Genomic DNA, 23,951 nt, shown 5'->3' on the forward strand with positions numbered 1-23,951 from the left:
TCAGGAATTACAGTATCGGCCATACTTTCTATTACCTCTCTGTGACTCGGTGGGCAAAGTTTGTGAATACTCAAAAGGTGTCACTGACGTTTAAATAAGGTCATATTTTTTAATGTTTCAGACTCTGACGTCAGAAATCAAAGGAGTTCAAGTAAGCCGTTTTGCATCTAAGTCAGTTTTCTTTTTTTAGGGAGGAAGTTTTGAGTAAAGTTACAGTACCCTTCAGTTACATCTGAAACAAGAAAATCTCACATTTTTGGAGTACTAAAAACAATTCACACGCAAATATTTTAATCAAATTAGATTAATACTAAGCTACGAAACCACACTGCCACTGCATATTTGATTAACTTGGGCCTCTTTTGGAGTCGTCCTTCATTTTTGACAAGCCTATTTCACACATCAGACATTCTGTAAGCAAAACAGAACCACATTACGGAATAATAATTAGTGTTAATGTTTCTGACAAATCACCAAACCAGATTGAAAAAGAGATCATGCACACAGACTCTTCAAGAAACAGAAGAAGCCTCAAGGTTCGAATTGATCAAAGAGTCAGATTATTCTTTTTATGTCCTTCAGAGGTATTTAAGGCTGTATCTCTGTCACAGGGTGCGACAGACACCCTTATCCAGGACGTCTCTGTATAATTACATGCAAGAGGGCCGTCATTTCAACACTGCTCCCCTCACTAGATGAAAGACAGATAAGACATAGTCATGTAATTGGCCCTCTCGCTGAGGGAAGAGGAAAAGAGGGCAGGTGGGTTTGTTTCAATATATCCTATTCATCCTTGTTCCCACCATTTCTATCTGTCTCCAGTCGATTGTAGGTCATTTTTCCCAATGCATCTGTGTCTTCGGGACATATCTGTGGCGCTTAAGTGTCCAACTAACAAAGACTTGCTCTCAGTCACACTTGGTAATTTAAATCAATGAAACAAAAGCATTCTTGCACTTAATAGCAAGAGCGTGTACACAACGACATAATCGTTATTTGCTGCTGACAGCAGAAGATGTAAGCAGCAAATGACTGCGAGATAGACTTCACGTGCCTTCTTTTCTCCACCATTTCACCTTCAATTTATTCTGGAAATAAAAAATAATAAGGGACAAATGGGGTATTAGTAAGTGATTATGAGGGACTAGAAGAAGGTATTACAGTGATGGCACCTCAAATTAAAACAAAAAATAAACTAAAATATAGATGAATGAATTGATAAATACTAGTGAATAAAATAAAATCTGTTAATAGGAATAAGTTTACAAAGTTTAAATGCCTGGGAATACGTTTACCCTTACAGCTCCCTGTAGAGATTTTGTTGTGCCTAAATCCCTGTTATGGACAGATGGCAACATAAAGACTTCCACCAAAAGTATTCTCTGACCCCAAAACAGAAGTTAGTCTTTCATGCCAGTTTGTTTCTTCCACCACCTGTCAACCCCTGAGTGACATACTTTAGGGTACAGCTCTTACATCTCTCCTGACAGACCGGAGAATACACACAAAGACTTCCTGTGAGCCTGTCCTTCCAAAAGCATCTTCTGTCAAACCTCTCTATCCCATGGGCTGCTGGTTGTCTGTTTGTCCCTGCTCAAGTCAGCTATTAAGATTCAATGTTTGGTCGTTTAATGTTAAAATGCTACACTTCAGACAAAGGAAGAGGGTTGGAGGTTTAGGTTAACCTTGTGCGTTGGCACAAAAGGTTAGGCTTTGAGGCTTAACTGCACAGTAGAGAGGGTACAGATAGAAGTATCAAGACAAGACTGTTTTTTCCTGCTATAGAACGAACGAGAATCTTATGTAGTGTAACTGATTTCAGCTCTCTCATTCTGTAGTAAAAGACAAATTTATTCGGTCATCTTCAGTGCTAGAAACGAAATTCATTCTCAAAACAGCCAATGTCATTTTTTTATTTATTGTTCTCAACTGCTTGCTAATGGATATTTAATTATTAATGCTAATTTCCCGTTTTTACATTTTTATACACCCATTATCACATTTAAAGGTTATCTCTAAAAACACAAATAATTTAATACACACTGTTAAATATAATCTTCAGCTAATGTCATAATAAAAATCTAATTTTCCATACTCTATGTTATAATGTTGTAATTGTAGTATCTTTATTTAGTTATTTAATTATTTTGATCAATCGATTAATATTAGCCATTTATCAGTTTTCGGTCATAACATGAAAATAATTATCCGTTTATTGGTATCTGATTATTTCAAACTGAATTGTATTTTCCATCACTACTTAGAGATCTTTCATGATTGAATTCTTTAAAGGGGTTATATGAAATTGCTAAAAATAACATTATTTTGTGTATTTTGTGTAATGCAATATGTTTATGCGGTTTAAGGTAAAAAAAAAACACATCACTTTCCACATAATGTACATTATTGTTTCTCCTCTATGCCCAGCCTTTCTAAAACGCGTTGATTTTTACAAAGCTCATCGGTCTGAAAAGCAAGGTCTACGCCGATTGGCCAGCTATCCAGTGCGTTGTGATTGGCTGAATGCCTCAAGCGTGTGATGGAAATGTTACGCCCCCTTAACATACTGTGATGCCGTGTGTCCCAGTTCGACGAGACAAATTAAAAACCCATTACAAATGAGGCATTTGTTTCGTCCAGTGGGAATATAATTACTGATTATAATGACTTATACTGTCTTTTTACGCATTGCGTATGGCGCCACAAAATCATAAAACCATATCAGCATTTTGTGATCAGAGAAACGACAAACAACAAGCGCTACTCTACATTGCTCAAAATTTGCGTTTGAATCATCAGTGGCAAATTCTTTCAATATGTAAACGTATTTACAGGCTGTGAGTCAGAGGTGCCAGACTGTCCTTGCAAAGTTGGAATTGCCCCAATTTACAGAAACAGCCTTTGTGCACAGATGCATAGTAAGGCTACTGATTCAGGAAACAGTCCTCATCCTCTGTAAAATGCGCTGCACACATCTGAATATTTGGGTTGAACTGTTCTGGAACAGTGTTGTAAATACAACTTAACCCCTGATTTCTAGTTGTGTACTCTTGTGTACTACCAAACATGGTAGTTTCACTTTCACAGCGAAACACACAGTGTCTCCACAACATGGCGCCGGCAGCAACAGTGACCATAAAAGCTACACCTTGTTTCTTTCTGTGACCATTTGGGCGGCGTTATTCAAATCTTCCCACATCATGACGTAGACATGTGGGGGCATGTTAGAACGAGCTATTTTAGGTAGGCGTGGTTGACTCTTAACTTTTATTAAAGAATATCTCTTTGGATTTAAGGACTTTAATTTAAAGAACTCTTTAGTCTTTGCAACTTTACAGATCTTTTAACACTCCAAAGAGAAAGGAAAATTTTAATTGCATCATATGACTTCTTTAAGAAAATGTTTTATTAAAATTTTAAAATGTAAATTTCATTTTATTTTCAGTAAATGCTGCAATAATGTATTAAACTATCAGATACTGAGATTCATTTTAATACTAGTCGAAGATTACACTTTTCTATGTAACTAAATTCATGTTTTAAAAGGTCAACTTTAAACGTAAGACAATGGCAATGGTTGTTTATATATAAAATTGGGATAATGAGCATAAACAATTAAATATGTATTATCTAAAACCATTCTATAAACAATGTTGCTCTGAAATATCATGCAGTCACAACAAAAATCAGAGAGAAACACTTTGGGTCTTGACAAATGTGTGGTCAAATAATAAATATAACTCCTATCAGTCCTGATGTACATTTAAAATAATGTTTGTTATTATTATTATTATTAAGCTTAATCTCAGTCAAGTCAAATACAGCCATACCAACCATTAAGAACCGTCATATACAGAACTCTAGTGGGATAGAAAAAAAAACACTCTCCCAACGCTGGTCTGACAACATGATGTCAGAAATCATTCTTTAAAGAAAGTCCCACTGCTTCACTTCAACATTAATCAATCAAAGAGAAACACCCTGCCCACATCTCAGCTTTCAGATCGATAAACATCTTCACAGCCTTCATGAGTGCAATCCTGCTCCGGTGCTCCCCCTCCCCACAGACCTCAGGTCTGGCTGGGCTCTGTACAGAGCGCTCCGGAGCGAGACGTGCAGGGGCGGCAGAGTTTAGAACCGTCGCGCGGGGAGTTAATGAAGCCACACCAGTCAGCATGGCCGTCCATCTGTTTCCTTAATCCTTGTAAACATGAGCCACACTGTGATAGGGTGCTAGCCAACCCCATTGCTGTGATTTACACACTTAAGGGCAGTGCTCACTGTGATTGGATGGATGAGCAGGCGGGGTTTAGGAAAGTGTTGGCCGTGACAGCTTTTATGAGATGTCTCCGCAAAGTATCAGGGTCTGCAAGTAGCCATAGCAGAGAGGTGAAGCGGAGCTGAGTGAGCAGAAAGGTGAGAGTGAGGTCGGCCGTGCCATCCATCTGTCCATCAGTGGGTAAGAGGCTTGGGGAACTGAAGAGGGGGCATAAGTAAAAAAAACAAGTGAACGCAGAAAATCCAAACATTGCACCAGCAATAAGTGTGAAGATGCCAATATAGATTAAGGTAAAGTGTCAAAAAACACAGAGTGAAGCTTGTTGAGTTTGCACAAGTGAGGTGTGTGAAAACACACCTGATTGACAGGCCTTGTGAAAATGGCCTTGCTGTGAACCCCAGTTAGTAGTTTAAGACCCCTCTGCTTCACTTCACTCTCCAATTGGTCTCGCACTCATCCCATCACACACAACCTGTCAGGTTCTGCTACCTCTCACATTTTTAAACCATTCTTGTGTCTGAACTTCTGAACATCTAAAGTAATTTGGAGATTAATTTGGATATATTTCCGTTATAATACCCATTTGTGTTTAAGACTCATTCAAATCAGTAATTTGTATTTTTTTAACTATTCCTTAAAATAAACGTATTGTAAGAGTCATTCGTTCAGAATCAAGCTGGTTGTGATGTATGTTTTTTAATTCACTAAAAATAACTGGTTTGAGTCATTTTCAGTTTTGTTTGTTTTTGCCAGCAGCCCATTAGAACAAGTAAAAAAAAAGATGTTTCTCACCGTTATGTTGCTAGTATCCTGTAGTTTTCAATACACGCCTCATACTATTCCAATGAAAACTGTGATTATTTGAAGAAAAAAAAATCTATATATTTACTCAGCCCTACAAAGTTTTTTAGTTCACTGTCTTTATGCAATCATAAGCTTTTTTTAACTGGAAGAGACTGCTCAAAAAGAAGTGTCTGAAGCCTTTGTGTATGATGTCTGTAAAATAAACGTGCATTGCACCTCTGCATTCCCAGTTCAAACAGCTTCCAGGAGTAGTCACTTTAACTTTTACAAGTAAAACTTTACTTGGTGTACAACTGAAAGTACCCCACCTCTAAAAGCAGGTTTCACAGAACCAACTTTTTCCGATTAACCCTTTTCTGTATTTAAAACACATTAAATGGCTCCAGAACCAGATCCTTGTTGGGGGGGGGGGGGGGACGCATCACCAGAGTCTGGGAGTCATGCCAGAGGGTTTGGAAGCAGCAACACATACTCCGTAGGGATTAAGCATCACTATTTTGCTTTTCCAGAACAAGCCCAGCAGTCAGGGTGCAGCCAAAATCCATGACACTCATCCCAAGGGCGTTGACTGTGGAACTGGGCCTCCTTGACTAGACATGACCTGCTTTAGATGTGTAAAGAGGTTCATTTGTAAAGGTCAAATTCTACACAACAGCTCCAGTGCATAAAACATTTACTGCATTGCTTTCACTGTGAACCTCTAGACTGGATATATTTATTAACATTTATACACTTCTCTTGAGTGTCATACACTCTCAAACATTCTCATTTCCAAGTCAGGCAGAGTCAGGGTTGCTTTATTACAAAAGCACATTGTGTGTGGCCTTCTACATCTGGCACAAAGAAAGCTACAGCGACGCCACAAGAGGACATTACTCTTTGGTCACACACCATCAGACTGCCTTTACCAGCACGCCACACACACAGGGGACGTTTCGTTCCAGCACTTCGACATTGAAAACCAGCCGGTGAGCAAGCATGTGTGTGTTCTCGGATAAGACAAGCCACATCCCTCCCAAGAGGCCCCCTGTAGCATGCAAACCATGGCAGAACCCTAATAAAAACCCCAAGAGATCTCCTCCACCCCTGGGGCAGATGGGAGTCTTAATAGGCATTAAACTAAAGCCTCTTTCACACAGAAATTCCAGAAAATACATGGATATTGTGTCCCGGGATTTGTCCCGGTATCGTATGATTGTGGTTCATTCACACTGCCAGTGATTTTCTCACACACTTCACATCTTCACACACATCCCGTAAAGACATGTGACATTACGATGTGACATGTAATGTGACGTGCAATGTGGCGTGTTTTGTTTCACTTAAGCTGGCGAGCGATTACAACTTCAGCGCGGATAGTGAGTAATTAACTGATCTCTTTTTCATTACAGTTTGCACATATTTTTCGTCACGCATGTTAGATCTGCCTTCAAATCACCCGGTAAAAATTGATAGGATTCTCCACACCAGCTTTCGAAAAGGGAATGCCACAAACTCCACCTCACAATAAAGGAGCCAGAACAAATGGGAGCACATGAGGGAGTGGATAGGAGATGAATGAACTACTAAAAAGAACAAGAGAAAGGTGTTTGACAACAAAAACAATCAAGTATTGGAAAGAGATGCCATATTTTGTCTCTGTATGAGGTACAGAAACAAAACTATAACGTCACACTTGGGCATAAACCACAGGTTGGCTGTGGTCTAATCTTTAGGCATGGACCGGGTTGAACTTCCTTTGAAGGCTAAGAAGATGAGGGAAATATCCATGGCCTCAGAAAGTCTCTCTTTCAAGGCAGAAAGCACAAAGGCAGGTGGACTGCAGGAGATCTATTCACGTGGCCCTGGCACCACCGCTTCCAGACCCCTGCCGAAAGGAATCTGACATGCTACCCAAACCCCCACCAGCACCATCAGGGGGTCTGAGCTGAAGGCTCTTCATTCCTTCATTCATTTTCATAACTCTTTTAACTTTCACATATTACTTTCAAGATCCTGATGCAAGCCATCGGTTTGCCAGTGTGACTCAGAAGAGAGGCTTAGAGAGAAAAAAAGACCAACTTAACAAGTCACATCCATCTATCAATCAAAACGAGGAGTATCGTTTCTCTAGGCAGCAACTCAAAGCAAACCCTGAGAGCGAGCGACTGACACTTCTAGATGTCTGTCATGCAGTTGGGTTCGGAATGGATGCTACTGTATGCAGCCATAGCTGGACCTTGCCAGACACAGCAGCCTGGGGAAAGGCTGTCCGCCAAAGACACTGTTGGCTTGGCATGAGCCTCGGCTGAAGGTCTGGCTCATTGTGAAATATTCAGGAGTCTCCTAGAAGGAAAGTGTGAAGCTTGGAGTCGAATGGCTGGCATTAAAAAAAAGAAGATGAAAGACTTGGTCACATGTACAGTAAAGCCCTACGACTTTAAACTCAAACGTGTCGGCTCATTGTTCGGGAGAACTGAAAAACAAGTGTGACTATAAATGGAGAGCCGAGACAGGAAACGCAAACATACACCGTCAGCCAATCTCACAGTGCCTAAAGAAGTTGCGAGTACGCTGACCCCTCCTCCCCTTCGCCCTTCACCCCACAAACACCCCACACACGGTGGAAGAAAAGAGCCCCATTCAGTTCTCTATTCAAGCCGCCACAAAGCCACCCCACCGAGTCATTCTTCTACGGACCCTGTCACTCTCCGCCCCTCCGACCCACCACCACCACCCAGCTGCCGTAAACCCGGGAGGGGTGAAGAGTCTCTCGCTCTCTTGTATTCTCATTCAACTATCCACTCCTCGCTTTGACTTCATTAAAGTCTCTTTCTTTGCTTTCCCATCATCCACCCATTGCTTTACACACAATGTTCCCCCTCAATACTCTCTGAACAGATTCTCTGTTCTTCTTGTTCATGTATCCTTGAAGTCAGTCTTTCTGCTATTACTCACATAGTATGTGTAGTAAAACTGTGGCAATCAATGCCCCCCACCCACCCAAAAAAAAAGGTTTTTACACTTTTACTGTAATAAAACCATGGTTATTTTGTAAGGTAGTACAAAGCTTAATTGCAAGAATACTTACCAAATATATAAATACACAAATACACCCATATTAAATATTGATTTGATCTGAAATTAAATATGAACTTAAATTAGAATAAAGCATTTAGTAAATTACAAAGTAAAGTATAAAATTAATAAATAAATAAATTCAGCCTAGCAGCAAGATGAACACTATAAGAAAATTAAATTGCATATTTTATTCATGTGCAATACATATTTATATGGACTAGTAAGCCAAAACAACTTCCTTCTTAATTTTAAATAATCTCTTATTCAGCTATTTGTGTTTTTTTATAAACAGTATTTTCTACTACTTTCTTTTTTCTTCTGAGCTTAGCAGAATTTATGCCCACCATATATATGCTAAAAGTTTGCCAAAAGGGATTTTTACTATAGTCAGCTATTCTGGCATTAAAAGACAATGACAGCAGAGTGAAATGGCAGACATGAAAGTAGGATGCTATGTTGCATGAGCAACAGTGAAATTAATAATTGAATCATCATTACACATAAATAAATAAATTTTAAAAACGCTGAATCTAGCAATGGACCAATCAGAAGCAGCATTGCAGAGAGATGTGCAATAAATCTTTTTAGTCTAGTGTCCTTCCGCTCCCACACACTCTCTTTCCTGTTTGTTCCAGATTTATGATATTGTACATGCACAGTATTGGCAAAGCATTAAAAATGTCCACCATTAATATAGATAGCTCTAGGCATCGATAAGAACCTTAATAAAAACTTCTCCACTCAACGATCTGCTCATCACTCGCTCCTCTCTGTCGCTGTCCCTCACTCTCCCTCCTTCTCTCACTCTGTCGCTGTCTTCTTCTCTCAGACTGTGCCAGGGACTTAATGATGCTTGAATGCCAATGCTTCTGACTCCTGACTTTCCACTCTCACCCTCTTTTTTTAATAAAGTCTATTTAAAAGGCAATCCCTATGCTTCATCGATCTACATCTCTCGAAGATATCTCTCAGGCTTTTTCTTTATCTCTGCTTTTTACTCTTAAGTATGAATACAGCTGCACTCCATACTTCACACACACATATCCACATTAAAAAATAAAAAAAAAACTTAACTATTTTAATGTTAAGTTAGATAAACAACAAAATACACCCACTCTCTATGTCCCATTATGTGTTTTTAAAGATTAACTTCAAGTAAGAATGGCAGTTTATCAAAATGTAAAAAATAGGTAGATAATAGAAATGAAAATACACAAAATTATATTTCCAATAGTTTCCAATATTATATTGATGCACTATTAGGTCAGTAAGATTTTTTTCCAGAAAAGTCTCTTATGCACACCAAGGCCACATTTATTTAATTAAAAAATAAACATAATATTGCAATGTAAAATAACAGTTTTCTATTTTTAAAATATATAAACAAATGTAAAAAGTTATTTATTCCTATGATGGCAGTGCTAAATATTCAGCAGCCATTACTTCAGTTTTCAGTCTTACATGATCCTTCAGAAATCATTCTAATATGATATTTGGTGCTCAAGAAACATTTCTTATGATTAGCCATGCTCGAAACAGTTGTGCGGCTAATATGTTTTGTAACATTATAAATGCCTTTACTGTCACTTCTGATAAATGTAATGCACCCTTGCAGAATAAAAGTTAGTATATATCAAATACAGACTGATATAAATGTTTAAAAAATAATAATAATAATCTGACAATTCAGCATGTAATTCAGTCAGGTGATTATGAAGTGTTACTAACAACCCTCAACAAGTTTCTGTACCGCCCCTCTCACACCTGCCTGCACAGACGACACATGTCCAACTCCACTTCAGAAATCCATTGCATCATAAACAGATCACACACACAACCATAAACTGCTTTAAAATATTAAAGAGGGCCACTTTACAGTGATGAATAATACAGTATGGGGGTGAGTGGAAAACCAGCGATCTCCTCCAGTGCCCTCTCCTCACCCCTCTCTCTGCCTCCCACAGCGGCCATAAAGCTAATGCACACCACAAGACTGGCGGTTCAGATCTCTGCCAGACCTCTCACCGATCCATGCATTCCTTCCTTCGCATTTCCCTTCCTCTAGACCTAATTACAAGCTTAACTGGTTCTCTTCCTACCTAAGTTTTCTTCTCTATGCCTTTTGTAGATTTTGCATTCATACCCGAATTTAACAACATGAATCTTACCTCTCACAGCAAGCAAACTCAACCACAGTTGACCTATTCTCAGAGATAACCAATTATCCCCCCATGCCCTGGACTACCGGCAGAGAATTCCGGCAGCCTTGAACGGGGGGATCCGACATGTTATGCTCTCTGAACATGATAGGCAAGCAAGAGGACACCTCCCTACTCCATCTTGACCTTAGGCACTTCAGCTTGACCTACATCCGCCCACTTTTCACTAGGCCTGAACTTAATCCTCTTGAAACTGCCCAAACAATACTAATCAAAAGTTTAGGTCTTATTCAGAGCAGTCTTGAGAGTGGAATCTTCTCCAGCTCCCAAAACATGCACCCGTGCACGGCTACACGCGAATCCAGACAGTGCGGCTCCATTGCGTATACAACAGCACACGTCTGCCGTCTCGATCCAGCTCAAGAGTGTATACAGGGACGCTCTGCCAAACAAACACACATGCATACACAGACACACAAACAGGGAGGAGAAAAGCTGATTGGGCAAAGGAGCCAGAAGTGGGTTCCTGGCAGTCTGGGTAAAGAATGTGTATGTCAACACTGAGAGAGCTATACCATACAGGAAATCTGAGCTCAGCACATCCACAATACAGACAGACAGGAGGGGCAGAGGAAGAATATAGGAATGGACAGAATGAGAGAGAAGATAAACGTTATCCATCTTGACTCTGATGTTTTATGGATGATATGAAATATGCACTGACATCTCCGTCTCAACGAGAGACAGGCTTGGAGTACTTCTGTCTATAAAATCTAGACGCTAAATGTATGCAGAAGCAGTTTCTCACATACTGTATAGGTGAGATGGAGGGCAAGTTTTTTTTTTTAAACTACAATGAATAATTCTTCGAGTGGGTTTATCTAGGTTTTATCTAGTGGGTTTATTTCTTGACTACAAAAAAGCAGCTGAATACTTTCAATGTTTATTGCCCAAAGGAAAAAAATAGTTTGCTAAACACAAATCCAATAACATAGCATGTTGTCTCATGATGATTAATTTAGAACATTTAAAACAACTTGTTCCTACACATATCCTCAAAACACATTTCTCACCTTTTCAGTTAAGTTTTTTAGACAACTTCCCTGTGTGACAACTAGCCCAGATCTTGTCTATATTAAAAACCTGATGTCGAAATAAGCATGTTTTCTAAAATGGTCTCCACTGCTGGTAGATCAAGGACAATTAAACTGCAGTTCACATCCGTCTCCAAATCTGAAGTTAAATCAACCTGTCCTTTTTCTTTCCGATTTCTCTTTCCCATTGGAAAACCAATCAGCTAACTTAGAATGTGCACTTCTGATTACATACAGTATGTGGCCAGAGTGCGGAGAGGGAGAGAGATTTCTTCGACGCTTCATTGCTTTCCGTCACTTTTAAGGTCAGACAGAAGGTATGCTAGCCCTCATACAGAAACAAAAACGCATCACAACATGATCTACTCGTGAATATTTCTCCTTTATATGACAAATAATAATCAGACAAGAACTTTTTAAATATGTCAGTGAATGGTTTGGTTATTTATATTATGTCATTTTCAAAGGAATTGCTATATGATCATTGCTGCCAATTCAACACTGTTTCTTCCAAATTCTTCTGTAAAAAGAACTTAAACAGAATGAACTTCAGACCACATTACCGATTACAAATGAAAACAAAATAAAGGTACTTTCAGCAAAATTCATTACTCCACAAAATTAAGCTTTAAAAACATCTTCAGAGGAACTTCCGCCACCGCTTAATCAAGAGCATGTGCTAAACGTAACCCTAAACTACATCAATCGGAAAAGTAAAATACCAGAGAGGAAGACATTTTAAAGCAACACATTTTAATTCAGAACTCTCTATCTCTGCTTTTCCTTAGATGTTGTTTCCTTTTTTTATTTTTTATTTTTTTTCTGTCTTTCAGGAGCCAGGAAGGCATTGAGCTAAACCTTAATTACTCCAAGAACACCAGGGGTTCTGCTTTTTATCCGCTGCTTGGAAGCTCAGCATGGCAAGCAGAAAGAGAGGAGATCAACAGAATATTCCTCTCTGAAGGCAGAGAAAGACAGAGAGAGAGAGAGTCACATCCCTTCATCTGGTTCTTAGTTTTCTATATCACAGCCTAGATAGATAGATAGATAGATAGATAGATAGATAGATATGGTTTTATACAGGGTTTAATATTTCAAGTGAACAGTGCCACCTGTTATATTTCAGTGATAACGCATAAAGAAATTTAGTAAAGTGGATCAACAAAAACATTCAATATATTTTCCCCCATAATCCCTCTATTAATTCTTCTATCTCTTGTAAAAGGTTGCAGGAGCTTCTATGCAATTTTTTAAAAAGCAGGCCAGAAAAAGTAGCTTGCTTTCTTTATAAACGATCAGTGAGTCATCTGCTGATGTGTAAAACAAGGCATCACTTAATGGTCTTGACTCTTGATAGTCGACAAATGTTGAGAAACACAAATCCTGCTCGACGACCTCGTTATCTCTAAACTTATCTGTGTTTTTGGTGTGTATACGTGAGTGCGCGTTATTAGAAAATCCATTCCACTGCTCCTCTCTCGTATGTTTCAGACCGAAAGTATAAGGAAGTGGTTTATTATTAATACGTACACTATTCATGTTAATATGTTTTTATTAAAATGGCTCGTACCTGCGTGGATCACAAAGGTTGCGCAGAGTAGAACTAAACCGAGCAGGGAAGCGGGAGTTTGGTCGCGGTGTATCCACGCTGAGAGCATCTTCACCCGGTCACGCTACTGCCAAAAGCACCCCAGGTGCTCTCGCTCCAGTCGGCTGAACTCTCGCTGAATCCTCTGAGAAGGACACTTCAAATAGAGTGTAAAACGTCGAGGCGGGGTTTTCCTTAAACTTCACAAACTCACAAAAGATCGCACCATGGTTTATAATAATACCCCAAATCGCGAAGCGACAAATTTTGAATTACAGTACAGAAAATGTTCAGTCATGCACATTGCAGTCTCCCTCCGTAGTGAGACACAAAATAGCCAACAACCTGCGTAAAGTTCATCTCATTCACAACTCCACTGAAGCAGCGAATGCGTTTTCTCTGGTAGCCTACTGTTTGAAAACAACTGGATTTTCCGTGAACAAGTCGAAAACAAAAGTACTTGACAGCTTTATTCCTGTTGGGACGAGTAGAAAAAGTTGTCCGCAAGCGTTAAATTATAATGCCATAGTTGTGTGGTCTCCGCTGTTATCTGTGGAGCGCCATAGTCAGGACGCTGCCGCTCTTCTGTGTCTGCTGGAGTACTGAGTGTAAACACACGGACACGGGTATGAAGCGCGAGCCTCCAGACTCTTATCTCCCATCAACCAATCATCAACCTTCACAGACCCAAACCGAGCGCTGGCGAGCAGAGACGCGAATAGAGATGTGGATGGAAACACGGAAATCACGGAGACGGATTCAGGGATTCACGGGGAGGAACAATATCCATTATACTGTATATATATATATACAGTATATATGTATATATATATATATATTTTAATTATAGCTAAATTAAAATGATTTTTTAATTTTACAAGGAATTGTATTATTATTATTGTTGTTGTTGTTGTCGTTTTGTTGTTGTATAGATTATATTTTAACAATATAATAAAAAATAATTGTTTAGTTATTCATGTAACCGTTTTTCTAGTAAGGTGAGCTGCGTTCTTTGACCTTTACCATGTAATTAATCATGATCTTCTGTTATTATGATTAATTAAGGGAGGTTTGGATGAAGGGTGTTTAGAATGTGTTAATGTTAGCTTTAGTATTAGTGTTAGTAACACAACCACAATTTACTGTGATTCCTCCCACCACGTTTTATTCACGTTCAGTGCATTAATCAACGTGTTTTTGGGAACACCACAAGAGGGCGACAGTTTCTACATGTGCTTTTGAATCATTTTAGATGCTGAATATGGGCTGATTGTTTAGTGTCCATTTGGTTTCATTGTTCCCCTTCAGAAGGCTGCAGTCAGAGCTCTCAGGTTTTGGTTGTGTAAGCAGGAACTAAAATGTAAACAGGTTATTAAAATTGCAGTCAACTTACCACAGGAAGCAAAATCGTTTGTAATGCAGATGGAGGAGGACCATCATTTGGGGTCCGGAAAGGGCAGCAGTTCCTGAATTGCACGTAGCAGACAGGGAAAATGCTCTGTAAACAACAATTAAATTGATATTTAATGAGAGTTTAGACTGATTTGTCAATGTAAAAAAGTCTAATGTTTACAGATCTCAAATCGAGAAATTTTGAAAAGTTTTTACATGGTTTATAGGCGCAGCACTACAACTTTTTCACCCCATATATCAGGTTATATTCTTAAGTTTATAAATATGTTCTATTTACACCTGCTAAAGTAGCTAATAGAGGAAAAAAACATCCTGTGAAGACATACTAAAAATGGTGCTTGTAAAAAGAAAGTCTCGTTAACTGTCAGACAGTGTTCATGCTAAAATGACTGTGTCTGGCAGTCTTTAAAACAAATCTGACTTTGAAAGCTCATAATCCCAGCGGACCAGTGATGATTCCCCACATCTTTCCCTCTTCAGTTTCCTGGAACCTGGATGTGTTTCAGAATTCAGAGTTTAGTCTGGTCATAAAATACAATAAATACGTTTTGTCAAGCACTAAAAGAGTGAATGATTACGGGATTAGTTCATCCTAAAATGAATACTTGCTAAAAAAAATATATATTCACCCTAAAGCCATCCAAGATGTAAATTAGTTTGTTTCTTCATCAGTACAAATTTGGAGAAATTTTGCATTTCATCACTTGCTCACCACAGTGGTTCCTCTGCAGTAAATGGGTGCCATCAGAATGAGAGTCCAGACAGATGATAAAAACATCACAGTAATCCACAAGTAATCCATATGACTCCAGACCACTAATTAATGTCTTGTGAAGTGTTTATCCAATCCATCAAGATGTTTTTAACTACAAAGTATTGCTTCCAACTAACATGTGAGTCCTCTATCTGCAATAATGCTGTTTCTCATGAAAAAGTAATCTTGTCTGAATCATAAGTGCTTTTACAAGGTATAACAGTCTAAAACAGTTCTTAACAAATGTGATGTTAGAGGACAACAGGGGATGGACTAGATCATATTTTGGGGCAATGGAGCAATTGAGGAGCAATGGATTAAGGTTAAAATACCTTAAAGATGGATCTGTTTCTTACAAACACACATCTTTTCACTTCAATAGACATTCGTTGATGAACTAGAGTCACGTGGATAACTTACAGATTTCTGTGATATTTTTATCATCTGTTTGAACTCTCATTTTGACGGTACCCATTCACTGCAGAGGATCCATTTCTCCAAATCTGATGAAAAAAACGAACTCATCTATATCTTGGATGGCCTGAGGGTGAGTCATTTTCAGCAACTTTTAAATGTTGGGTGAACTATTGGTTTAATACTCAGGTTCAAGAATCAATTAATAATGATGGCAGATTTGTGAGCATGGACATAAAGAATTACTTTGCTGTATCTTTAATTCAATCAATAAGACACTGCTACTAGCTGAGCAAACTGTCAAAACGATTTGATCCTCTGTGTCATCAGCTCAGATAAGTTTGCAGCCTACTAATGGAACATGGTTTGCTTTCATTACTTCCCATGCATATCTCAAACACATCTTCAGTTACTGTGCAGATGGCAATTGCGATAAGATTTGCGGTGCTTCAGACTGAATAATGTTGAGATTAATTGGAAATGTAACTCATGATGAGCCGTGTAACAGTGAGCTGAGTAGGTAAGGAGTGAGAATGACAGAAGCGTGGGGGTAAAGAGGATGAATAATGGAAGATGATGCTGCTCACTGAAGAGAGACAAAGAGAACATGCACATTCTATTATAGTCATTATAAGAAAAATGCTTAAATATAAAAAATGCTCGCATTAAAAATCAAATTTTGAAAAGCATATAACGTGTCCCTTAAATTCATGAAGGACACCCTAAAATAGTCTGTATGTAATAGAGTGGGATAACAGAAAATTATTTTCAGGAATTATCGAGCTGCCCTAAACCACAGACTTATTATCCCTGCTGCGCTAGAAAGGAAGTCATGCCATAGATTTTAAGTAAGAGATGTTTTCTTCTTCTGATCATACTATTCAGTTTGATTGCTCCCATGACGGTATTACATTACAGCTAAGGGCTGTGTATGAATGTGAATCTAATGTATAAAGACAAATATGTAACCTTTAGACAATATATGTAATCTTTACATAAAAATATATTTATTTTTACTGTATTCATGGTTTAGTATGTATAATGTTTGAGAAATTATTTGTGTTCACCTCATTATTTGTGTGTAGGTTCAGGTTTTGTCATATTTGTGGGAAACATCCCTATAAAGAAAGTTAAACCTGAATACATTTACAACCTTCCCACGTAAAGATGAATAATGTTTTAATTAAACATTACATTTAAACGTAGGTGTAGGGTTAGTGTATAGACAATAAATAGACAATAATTCCCACAAGGAATGTAAAACCTGACACGAACCTTCCAATGGTCCCCACGAGGAAAATGGCTAAGTAAAATTTTAATTAAAATCTAAAATTGCAAAAACATTCTCTGTAGGTTAGATTTAAGGTTAGGTGTTGGGTTATAACATACAGAAAACATATTAATAAGCTCAGTATGATAACAATGAAAAGGCCCTATCATAATGGGTGCATGGTTATAAGTATGACTTGTGAGTGATTCTATGCTGAGTTCACCTGTCCCGTTCTAATCCCCTGGTACACCTGGGCCCGTGGGCCGCAGGAGCTTTTAGCAGATTGCATGGGCAAGACTATTACTCTGATTGTTGCCCTAGAAACTCAACTCTCCTGCGGGGCTATGGGGAAAAGCTAATGAAATTAAAGGTGCCACAACAATTGGGAAAAATGAGAATTTTCTGTTCGCATGGTCCTTTGAACCCTTTCCATCAGCTGGATGCTGAAATGTAGGAGTTGGCCTTAAGCTAACAAAGTAAAAAAGCATGGTAGAGAGGTCAGACAAAGGTTTCCAAGAGTCTTTACCTTCTGCTTTTTCAATTTCAGAATCCCTTGCTTGTAATATGTGGAACAGTGGACTGCTATGATCATCAACGAGGGAAACAGATCAAAGTTCTGCGAAACTTGCTCAAAAAGGAATTATTTATTAGTGATAAAAGACCCAAGAAATTTCTCATGGAAACAGCAAACGTATCTGCTAAAGGTTCATTTAACTTTGAACAATACAAGCAAACAAGCAAGTACACTACTGGTAAAATGTTTGGAATAATAAATGATTTTATGTTTTTGAAAAGAAGTCTCTTATGCTCACCAAAGCTGCATTTATTTTTGCATTTAATCCTCAAAAAGATTTAATAGTCAAACAGAAAGCAGTTGTTTTAAATTATTTCAAAATATTTTTTTATTACTGTATTTAGAAATAATTTAATTTAAAACAACTGCTTTCTATTTGAATATATTGTAAAAAGTTATTTATTCCTGTAATAGCAAAGCTGAATTTTCAGCAGCCATTACTCAATTCTTCACAAATCATTCTACTAAGCTAATTCGATTCTTGTTCATGTCTTTTTGAGGATTTTTTGATTAACAGAAAGTTCACTGAACAGCAAGCATTCAAAATATACATGTTTTGTGATTATAAATGTCTTTTTTGACACTTTTGATCAATTTAATGCATTCTTGCTGATTTTAAGCAGTATTTATTTATCTTTAAATCTTACTAACCACAAACTTTTTAATGTACAGTATTATATTACTGTACTGCAAAAAATATTAAACCGTTTCCACATTGATAAGAAATGTTACTTGAGCAGCAAATACAGATTTGCCATCACATGAATAAATTACATTTTAAAATGAATTCAAATGGAAAACAGTTCATTATTATTTCATAATATTACTGCATTTTTTTATAAAATAAATGTAGTCTTGGTAGCACAAGAGACTTCTTTCAAAACCATTGAAATCTTAATTATTTCACATTTTTAAAACAATGTAGATGTTCTACAAGAAAATACAAGGCAAGGCAAGGCAAGGCAAGTTTATTTATATAGCACATTTCGTACACAATGGTAATTCAAAGTGCTTTACATCAAAGAAAGTAAAATAGTAATGAAGAAAAATAATAACAAGAATAAAACAAGCAATTTTAAAACTTTTAAAATTATTAAAACTGTACTAAAACTGTACCAAAACTGTAATACAACTCAAATGTCCATACTATAATTTAGCACAGCATACCATTAAAACAAAGAGACAAGACAAATTACTTCAACAACATTTTCAGATCTCAAATAGATTCCAAAACCCTGGCATATCTCATATTCCTGTCGAAGAGTGGTGCGGGTAAACAGAATTTAATCGGAAATGCATGTTTTTGTTTGTAATTACATGCTGACAGAGAGAAGCACAATACCTTTCAGAGCTGTCAGTTGTACTGAAGACCTACAGTATTCCACACAAAATGCAGGTTTGACACTAAATAGCAGGTTTTTTTTTTATGAGAGGAGATTCATCCTAAATTGTTTGCAGGGTAAACAGACCCATTCAGAATGAGTCAGCGCTCTGTGAAATAGGTGGCTTCTGGTTGATGCTTACACTATGTGGCATTTAGAGCACATAAAAGCAGCGCAGATCTGAGTAATCCAGTCCTTACATCTCACTGTCACCTGTGTAAATACCTGAGCATGAAATATGAGATTTGAGAAGACGGAACAGTCTGCTGAGAAGAAGGCCTCTGCATCTGACAGCTGAGTTAAATGTGAAGAGGACTCACTCACAATATTTATTTCCTCCAAATACGCAAATATTCAAGGCAGAAACATGAAATGATACATTGTTTGAATTATGAATCTGATCATTTATAATTGATTTTTAAAAGTAGTAGCTATCTGTTATGGCTCTGATTGCCATAGAAACATATTAGTTCAATTAAATATGGTTGCTTCTTTAAGTATCCACACAATTGATCTCCATGGAAACATATTCGTTCCATTAAACAATCTTGATTGAAGTATCCAGACAATTACTCCACATTTGCAGCATACCTGCAACAGAACTGATTTGAAGTAAGTGGCAGTACAAGATTAGGCTCTATTGAGGGTGCTTCTTTTCCCAGCATACCAAGTTCACATCTGTGCATCTTCTCCTCTCTTTCTCTGCTCATTTATTTAGTTTGTCCTCCTCACACATTTAGCTCAAGCATAATGTGCTGAGAATGAGCCAAGCAAATGGGTCTCATCAGGGAGATGTAGGTTGATTTATCCAAATCAAGAATAAGTTTGCTCTCTTTTTATGTGTGTACATGCATGTGTGTGTCCTATTGATGAAGGCTAAATGCTTAATTAAATAGCATTTGCCTTCATTAAGGCCTTTGGGAACATGGACTATAAACACTGAAAGTTCAAATGTCAACATGGGTCATATATATTAGTCAGTGATGTGGTGTAAATACATAGCATAGTGCATACTTTAGACAATGGTATTATTTGCTCTGTTTCCACACATTGTATGGCTTGAGATGGTGTGCTTAAATACACTAATGTTCAATATGCAGTTAAATTCATTTTCACTAATTATTGAAATAAAGTATTCATAATTTGTGTATATATTTTTGTATATTATGGTTTTGCCTCTTATACAATATTGTATAACTATATATTGTTTGTACTGTATTTTATAGTGTAGATTGTTCTGCTACTGTATCGCACAGTATATATTCTATTCTATTCTATTCACCAAAAATATATTTCAGTATTCTAACTGTATGATGACAAGCAGTGTAGCTAGTTTTTTAATTAAAATAGAATAAACATAGAATAAACACTTAAATTCATTGTTAATAGTTACTTAAAATAAGTCTTCATAATTATGTGTGTTTATATATATATATATATATATATATATATATATATATATATATATATATATATATATAAATGTGTGTGTGTGTGTGTGTTGCCACTTGGTGCATTATTATAGAATAAACAGTTAAATTCATTATTAATTACATTTTACAATTACGATTAATGATAATTAGTGTATTTTTGGTATATTATGTTATGTTTTTTGCTTCTTGTTGTATAACTATACATTGTTTCATACTATAAGTAGATTTTTCTGTATTGTTCTCCTACTGTATTGTAGTCTCTATATTCTGTTCTATTCTAGTCTATATTTACCAGTAATATAGTTCAGTATTTTAACTGCAGGTTGTCAATCAGTGAATGTACTTGGCACATTAATGTAAAATGTGTGTTCACAGGTGTGATAAACAGAATTAAATAGTCTAAAATATCCACTTAATCAAACGTCATTTTAGCAAAGTAAGTTATGAATGTTCATTTCAGAATTAAGTGGAACATTCACTAGGAGCAGTCAACAAGCAGCCAGAGCAACCACAGGGGGAAAAAAGTTTCAGGTGTTTACTAAGAATGCATCCTTATATGCAAGTATGTGTGTGTGCACTAGAATTAATGAGCATGGGACAAGGAAATGCCACCTACTGGCATTTTACACAAACAATCTCTGGTTTGGTGAGGAATCAGGGAAATGCCTGAGGGCAGAAACATGTCTTCTGCTGTTCTCTCTTATTCCCTCCATCATCCTTCACTCCATCTCTCCTGGACCACCTCACTAATGATCGCTCAGAGTCTGGGACCCAGCTATGCATCATTTACTAGGAGCTCTTGAGAGAAAGGAAAAGAGGGAGAGGGGAAGAGATAGGAAGAATTAAAGAAAGGGCGAGAGACTAAAGATAGAGGAAGGCCTAAAAGGATTGGAGATAGTGTAATTTGGAAAAAGGAAGCATGACGTAGAAAGAGGGAAAGAAAAACAAGAGGAAGGAATTGATTTGAAGTAACAGAGATAAAGAGAGAAGGACTGAGGGGTGACGGTGGAAATGAGAGTGATGGAAACACAGTGTGCTTGTGTTAATTTCATTGGCAGAGAGCTCAGAAAAATGTCTTTGACCTTCCAAAGTCATGGCTCCATTACAAAAATAAAAATAAATACAAGGGTATAAACTTTGCTTCAAATTAAAATGTGCAAAAAACAAAGACTAAAGATGATCAACAGGAGGGTTCATGGAAATAATTTTTCCACATAAAGGGTTTTAAAAACAATTTCACATATAAACACAATATCGCCATTTGTTTTGTCTATTTTTGCTCCACCTTTGGAAACTGGAACTGAAGCCTAAACAGGTGGTGTTTCATTTCTGAATGAATCAGTGTTTCTGAACAAATCCAAGGAGTAATCAACGACTCATTCATAATGGCCATTTCCTGCCTCGTTTCTAAATTAATCAATTTTTTAACAAACTAATTAAATTAATAAATCAATGACTCACTCAAAGACAGCTGTCTATTTTATTCCTGAATGAATGTATTTTTAAAAATAATAATTTGAGTAAATGATTCAATAACTCATTTATTAAGAGGTAGAAAACTTTCCTAAGGTGAATACATATTTTTGAACTAATCAAATAAGTTAATGAATTAATGATTGATTCATAAAGACAACAGTCTGTTTCATTCCTGTTTTCAGCAAATTAATAACTCATACAAACAACTGCCTGTTTCGTTCCTAAATGAACCAGTGTTTTTGAATGAATTGATTTAGGGAATGAATCAATGACTCAATGGCAAAGACAGGTGCTCTTTTGTTCCTGAACAAACTGGCATTTTTAAATGAATCTGTTGAATGATGAAAGGAGTCACACTTGTAGCATGCTAACAATCGGAAATTTTGAAAATCTAATCGAAAAACCCAGGGTTAATTTCGGCAACGAAGACGAGAATGAAAATATTCATTAAAAAAAATTATTTGGTTTTAAGACTAAAACTAGACTAAAACGATGAAAGTCTCAAATGACTAAAATGTGACTAAGACTATTAAGCATTTTCGTCTCAAGATAAAGGCTAAGACTAAGACTAAATAAAAAATGCCTGTCAAAATTAACACTGGAAAAACCCTCAATGCACAGACTAAAATGCAGAAATACAGACAAGCGAAGTGATACAAACAGTGAAATGTCCAGAACCAATCAAATTAGAGGACTAGAATTAAATGTATAACGCTCAACTATAAACACTTCTCCCCTTCTCCATGTTGTGAAACAGCGAAGGAAACATTAATTTCTATGTTTGGTAGTGTAAACGATATCTGGAGTCAAAGGTTTACACCAAGATTAAACCCACGGCTAAACACATCCATCCAATAAAGCATTTAAAGGGTTGTTGATCTCATAAATGTCTTGGTTTTATGAGCAGCTGGATGTATCGACTGTTTTGCAGTATCACAGATAAATGAAAGTATATCTAACAGTCATCAAGGATAGCAGAAAGCATCTGCCTTCCATCTGAGCCGAGCTTCCCAATTCTAGTGGACAGGAGAGAGAAGGAGCACTGTGCACAGAGTATAAATGGAGAAGGTGAGAAAGCGCTGGAGGCGATGGGAAAGAAAAGGCCCATTCTATTAATCATGGCTTTGATGGAGGGCGCCATGGAGTGACAATAAGTTCTGGTGCTCATGCAGCAAACCACGAATCTCAGCTGCTGCTGGCCTTCACTGCAGCTACCTAGAAAGACCCCCATGGGCCCACTGCTCAACCCCACTCTATAAAAGAGACAAGTGGAGACTAGCTTTAGGTAGCAAGGGATAAAGTAGAACAGAGTTATGGAACAGCAGTTCTTTGGAAAAGCTATAAAAAAGGAGCCAAATAGACACAATGTGTGCCTTTTATTTGAAGTCAGACAGAGAGATGATAGGAAAATGCTTGTATATTATACATCACAATGGATTTTAGAAATCTAATAACCACCTAAAGCAACCACTTGTCACCTTTGGTTGTAAGCAGACTGTCTGAAAAATGAGTCTTATGACCCTCAAGAATAATAGCGTGCAAATGTTCTGTTCTGGACTACAGCTGCTCGCTGCCTTGGTCACCTTATTAGGGGCCTATATAAAGGTCCAGGTGTGTGTTCGCTCTGTTTGCCTGCACAGGCTCCTGAATCACACCAATCTCACCTCCTCCTCAGGGCTGAGATATGGAGAGGGGAGGAAGAGAATGAAATGGAAGAATGAGAACATAAAAGATTTCTTTAATGCTGTGTTACTTTATGTGGTCATTTGTGAAGTGTGAGATGTTACATTACTGCGGCACTCAAGCAATAAGGCATGAAGTGTCTGAGGTATATTAGGAACTTTCTTTTTTTCTGGCCATTTCACCTATTTTCAATATGCCATTTACTTTCTTTTTATGTTTTTAAAAAGATTACTTGGATTTATAGGAGCTTTCTGCTGCTTTCTGCTGACCATGTAAAAAACCCTTTAAATAAATATTTTGTTGTTGTTGTTGTTGCAAAGATCCATAGTAATTTGTTCTATTTCAGCTGTTGGTGTTATTTTAACAACATTTCCACCAAACATTACTCCTAAAAAATATGTAAATTAGAAAAAGTCAAGAATTTGATTGGTTGCATGACTCATAATAATAATGAGAGATTCTTAAATCATTAAAAGGCATTAAAATAAACATTATCATTGTCAGTGCTGAAAACAGTTACTCAAAAGTTTTGTGGAAAACTATTTCCTTTTAATTATCAAAGGATTCT

The 23,951-nt window shown here is 37.2% G+C and overlaps 1 protein-coding gene across 3 annotated transcripts in view; it reads right to left on the minus strand.

Moving 5' to 3' along the window:
- Positions 1 to 13,684, minus strand: part of unc5b (unc-5 netrin receptor B) — a 57,178-nt gene extending 43,494 nt beyond the window's left edge. For 2 of the 3 annotated variants that reach the window (XM_059566148.1, XM_059566146.1), the window contains exon 1: positions 12,967 to 13,683. In XM_059566148.1, the coding sequence (XP_059422131.1) occupies positions 12,967 to 13,054 (88 nt within the window). In that variant the 5' untranslated portion in view covers positions 13,055 to 13,683. Of the gene's footprint in view, positions 1 to 12,966 lie in introns of all 3 variants that reach the window. The other variant, XM_059566147.1, reaches the window with a different exon arrangement.
- Between the last annotated feature and the right edge of the window lie 10,267 nt (positions 13,685 to 23,951).

Source organism: Carassius carassius, chromosome 14, assembly GCF_963082965.1.
Source record: "Carassius carassius chromosome 14, fCarCar2.1, whole genome shotgun sequence".
Lineage (NCBI taxonomy): Eukaryota > Metazoa > Chordata > Actinopteri > Cypriniformes > Cyprinidae > Carassius > Carassius carassius.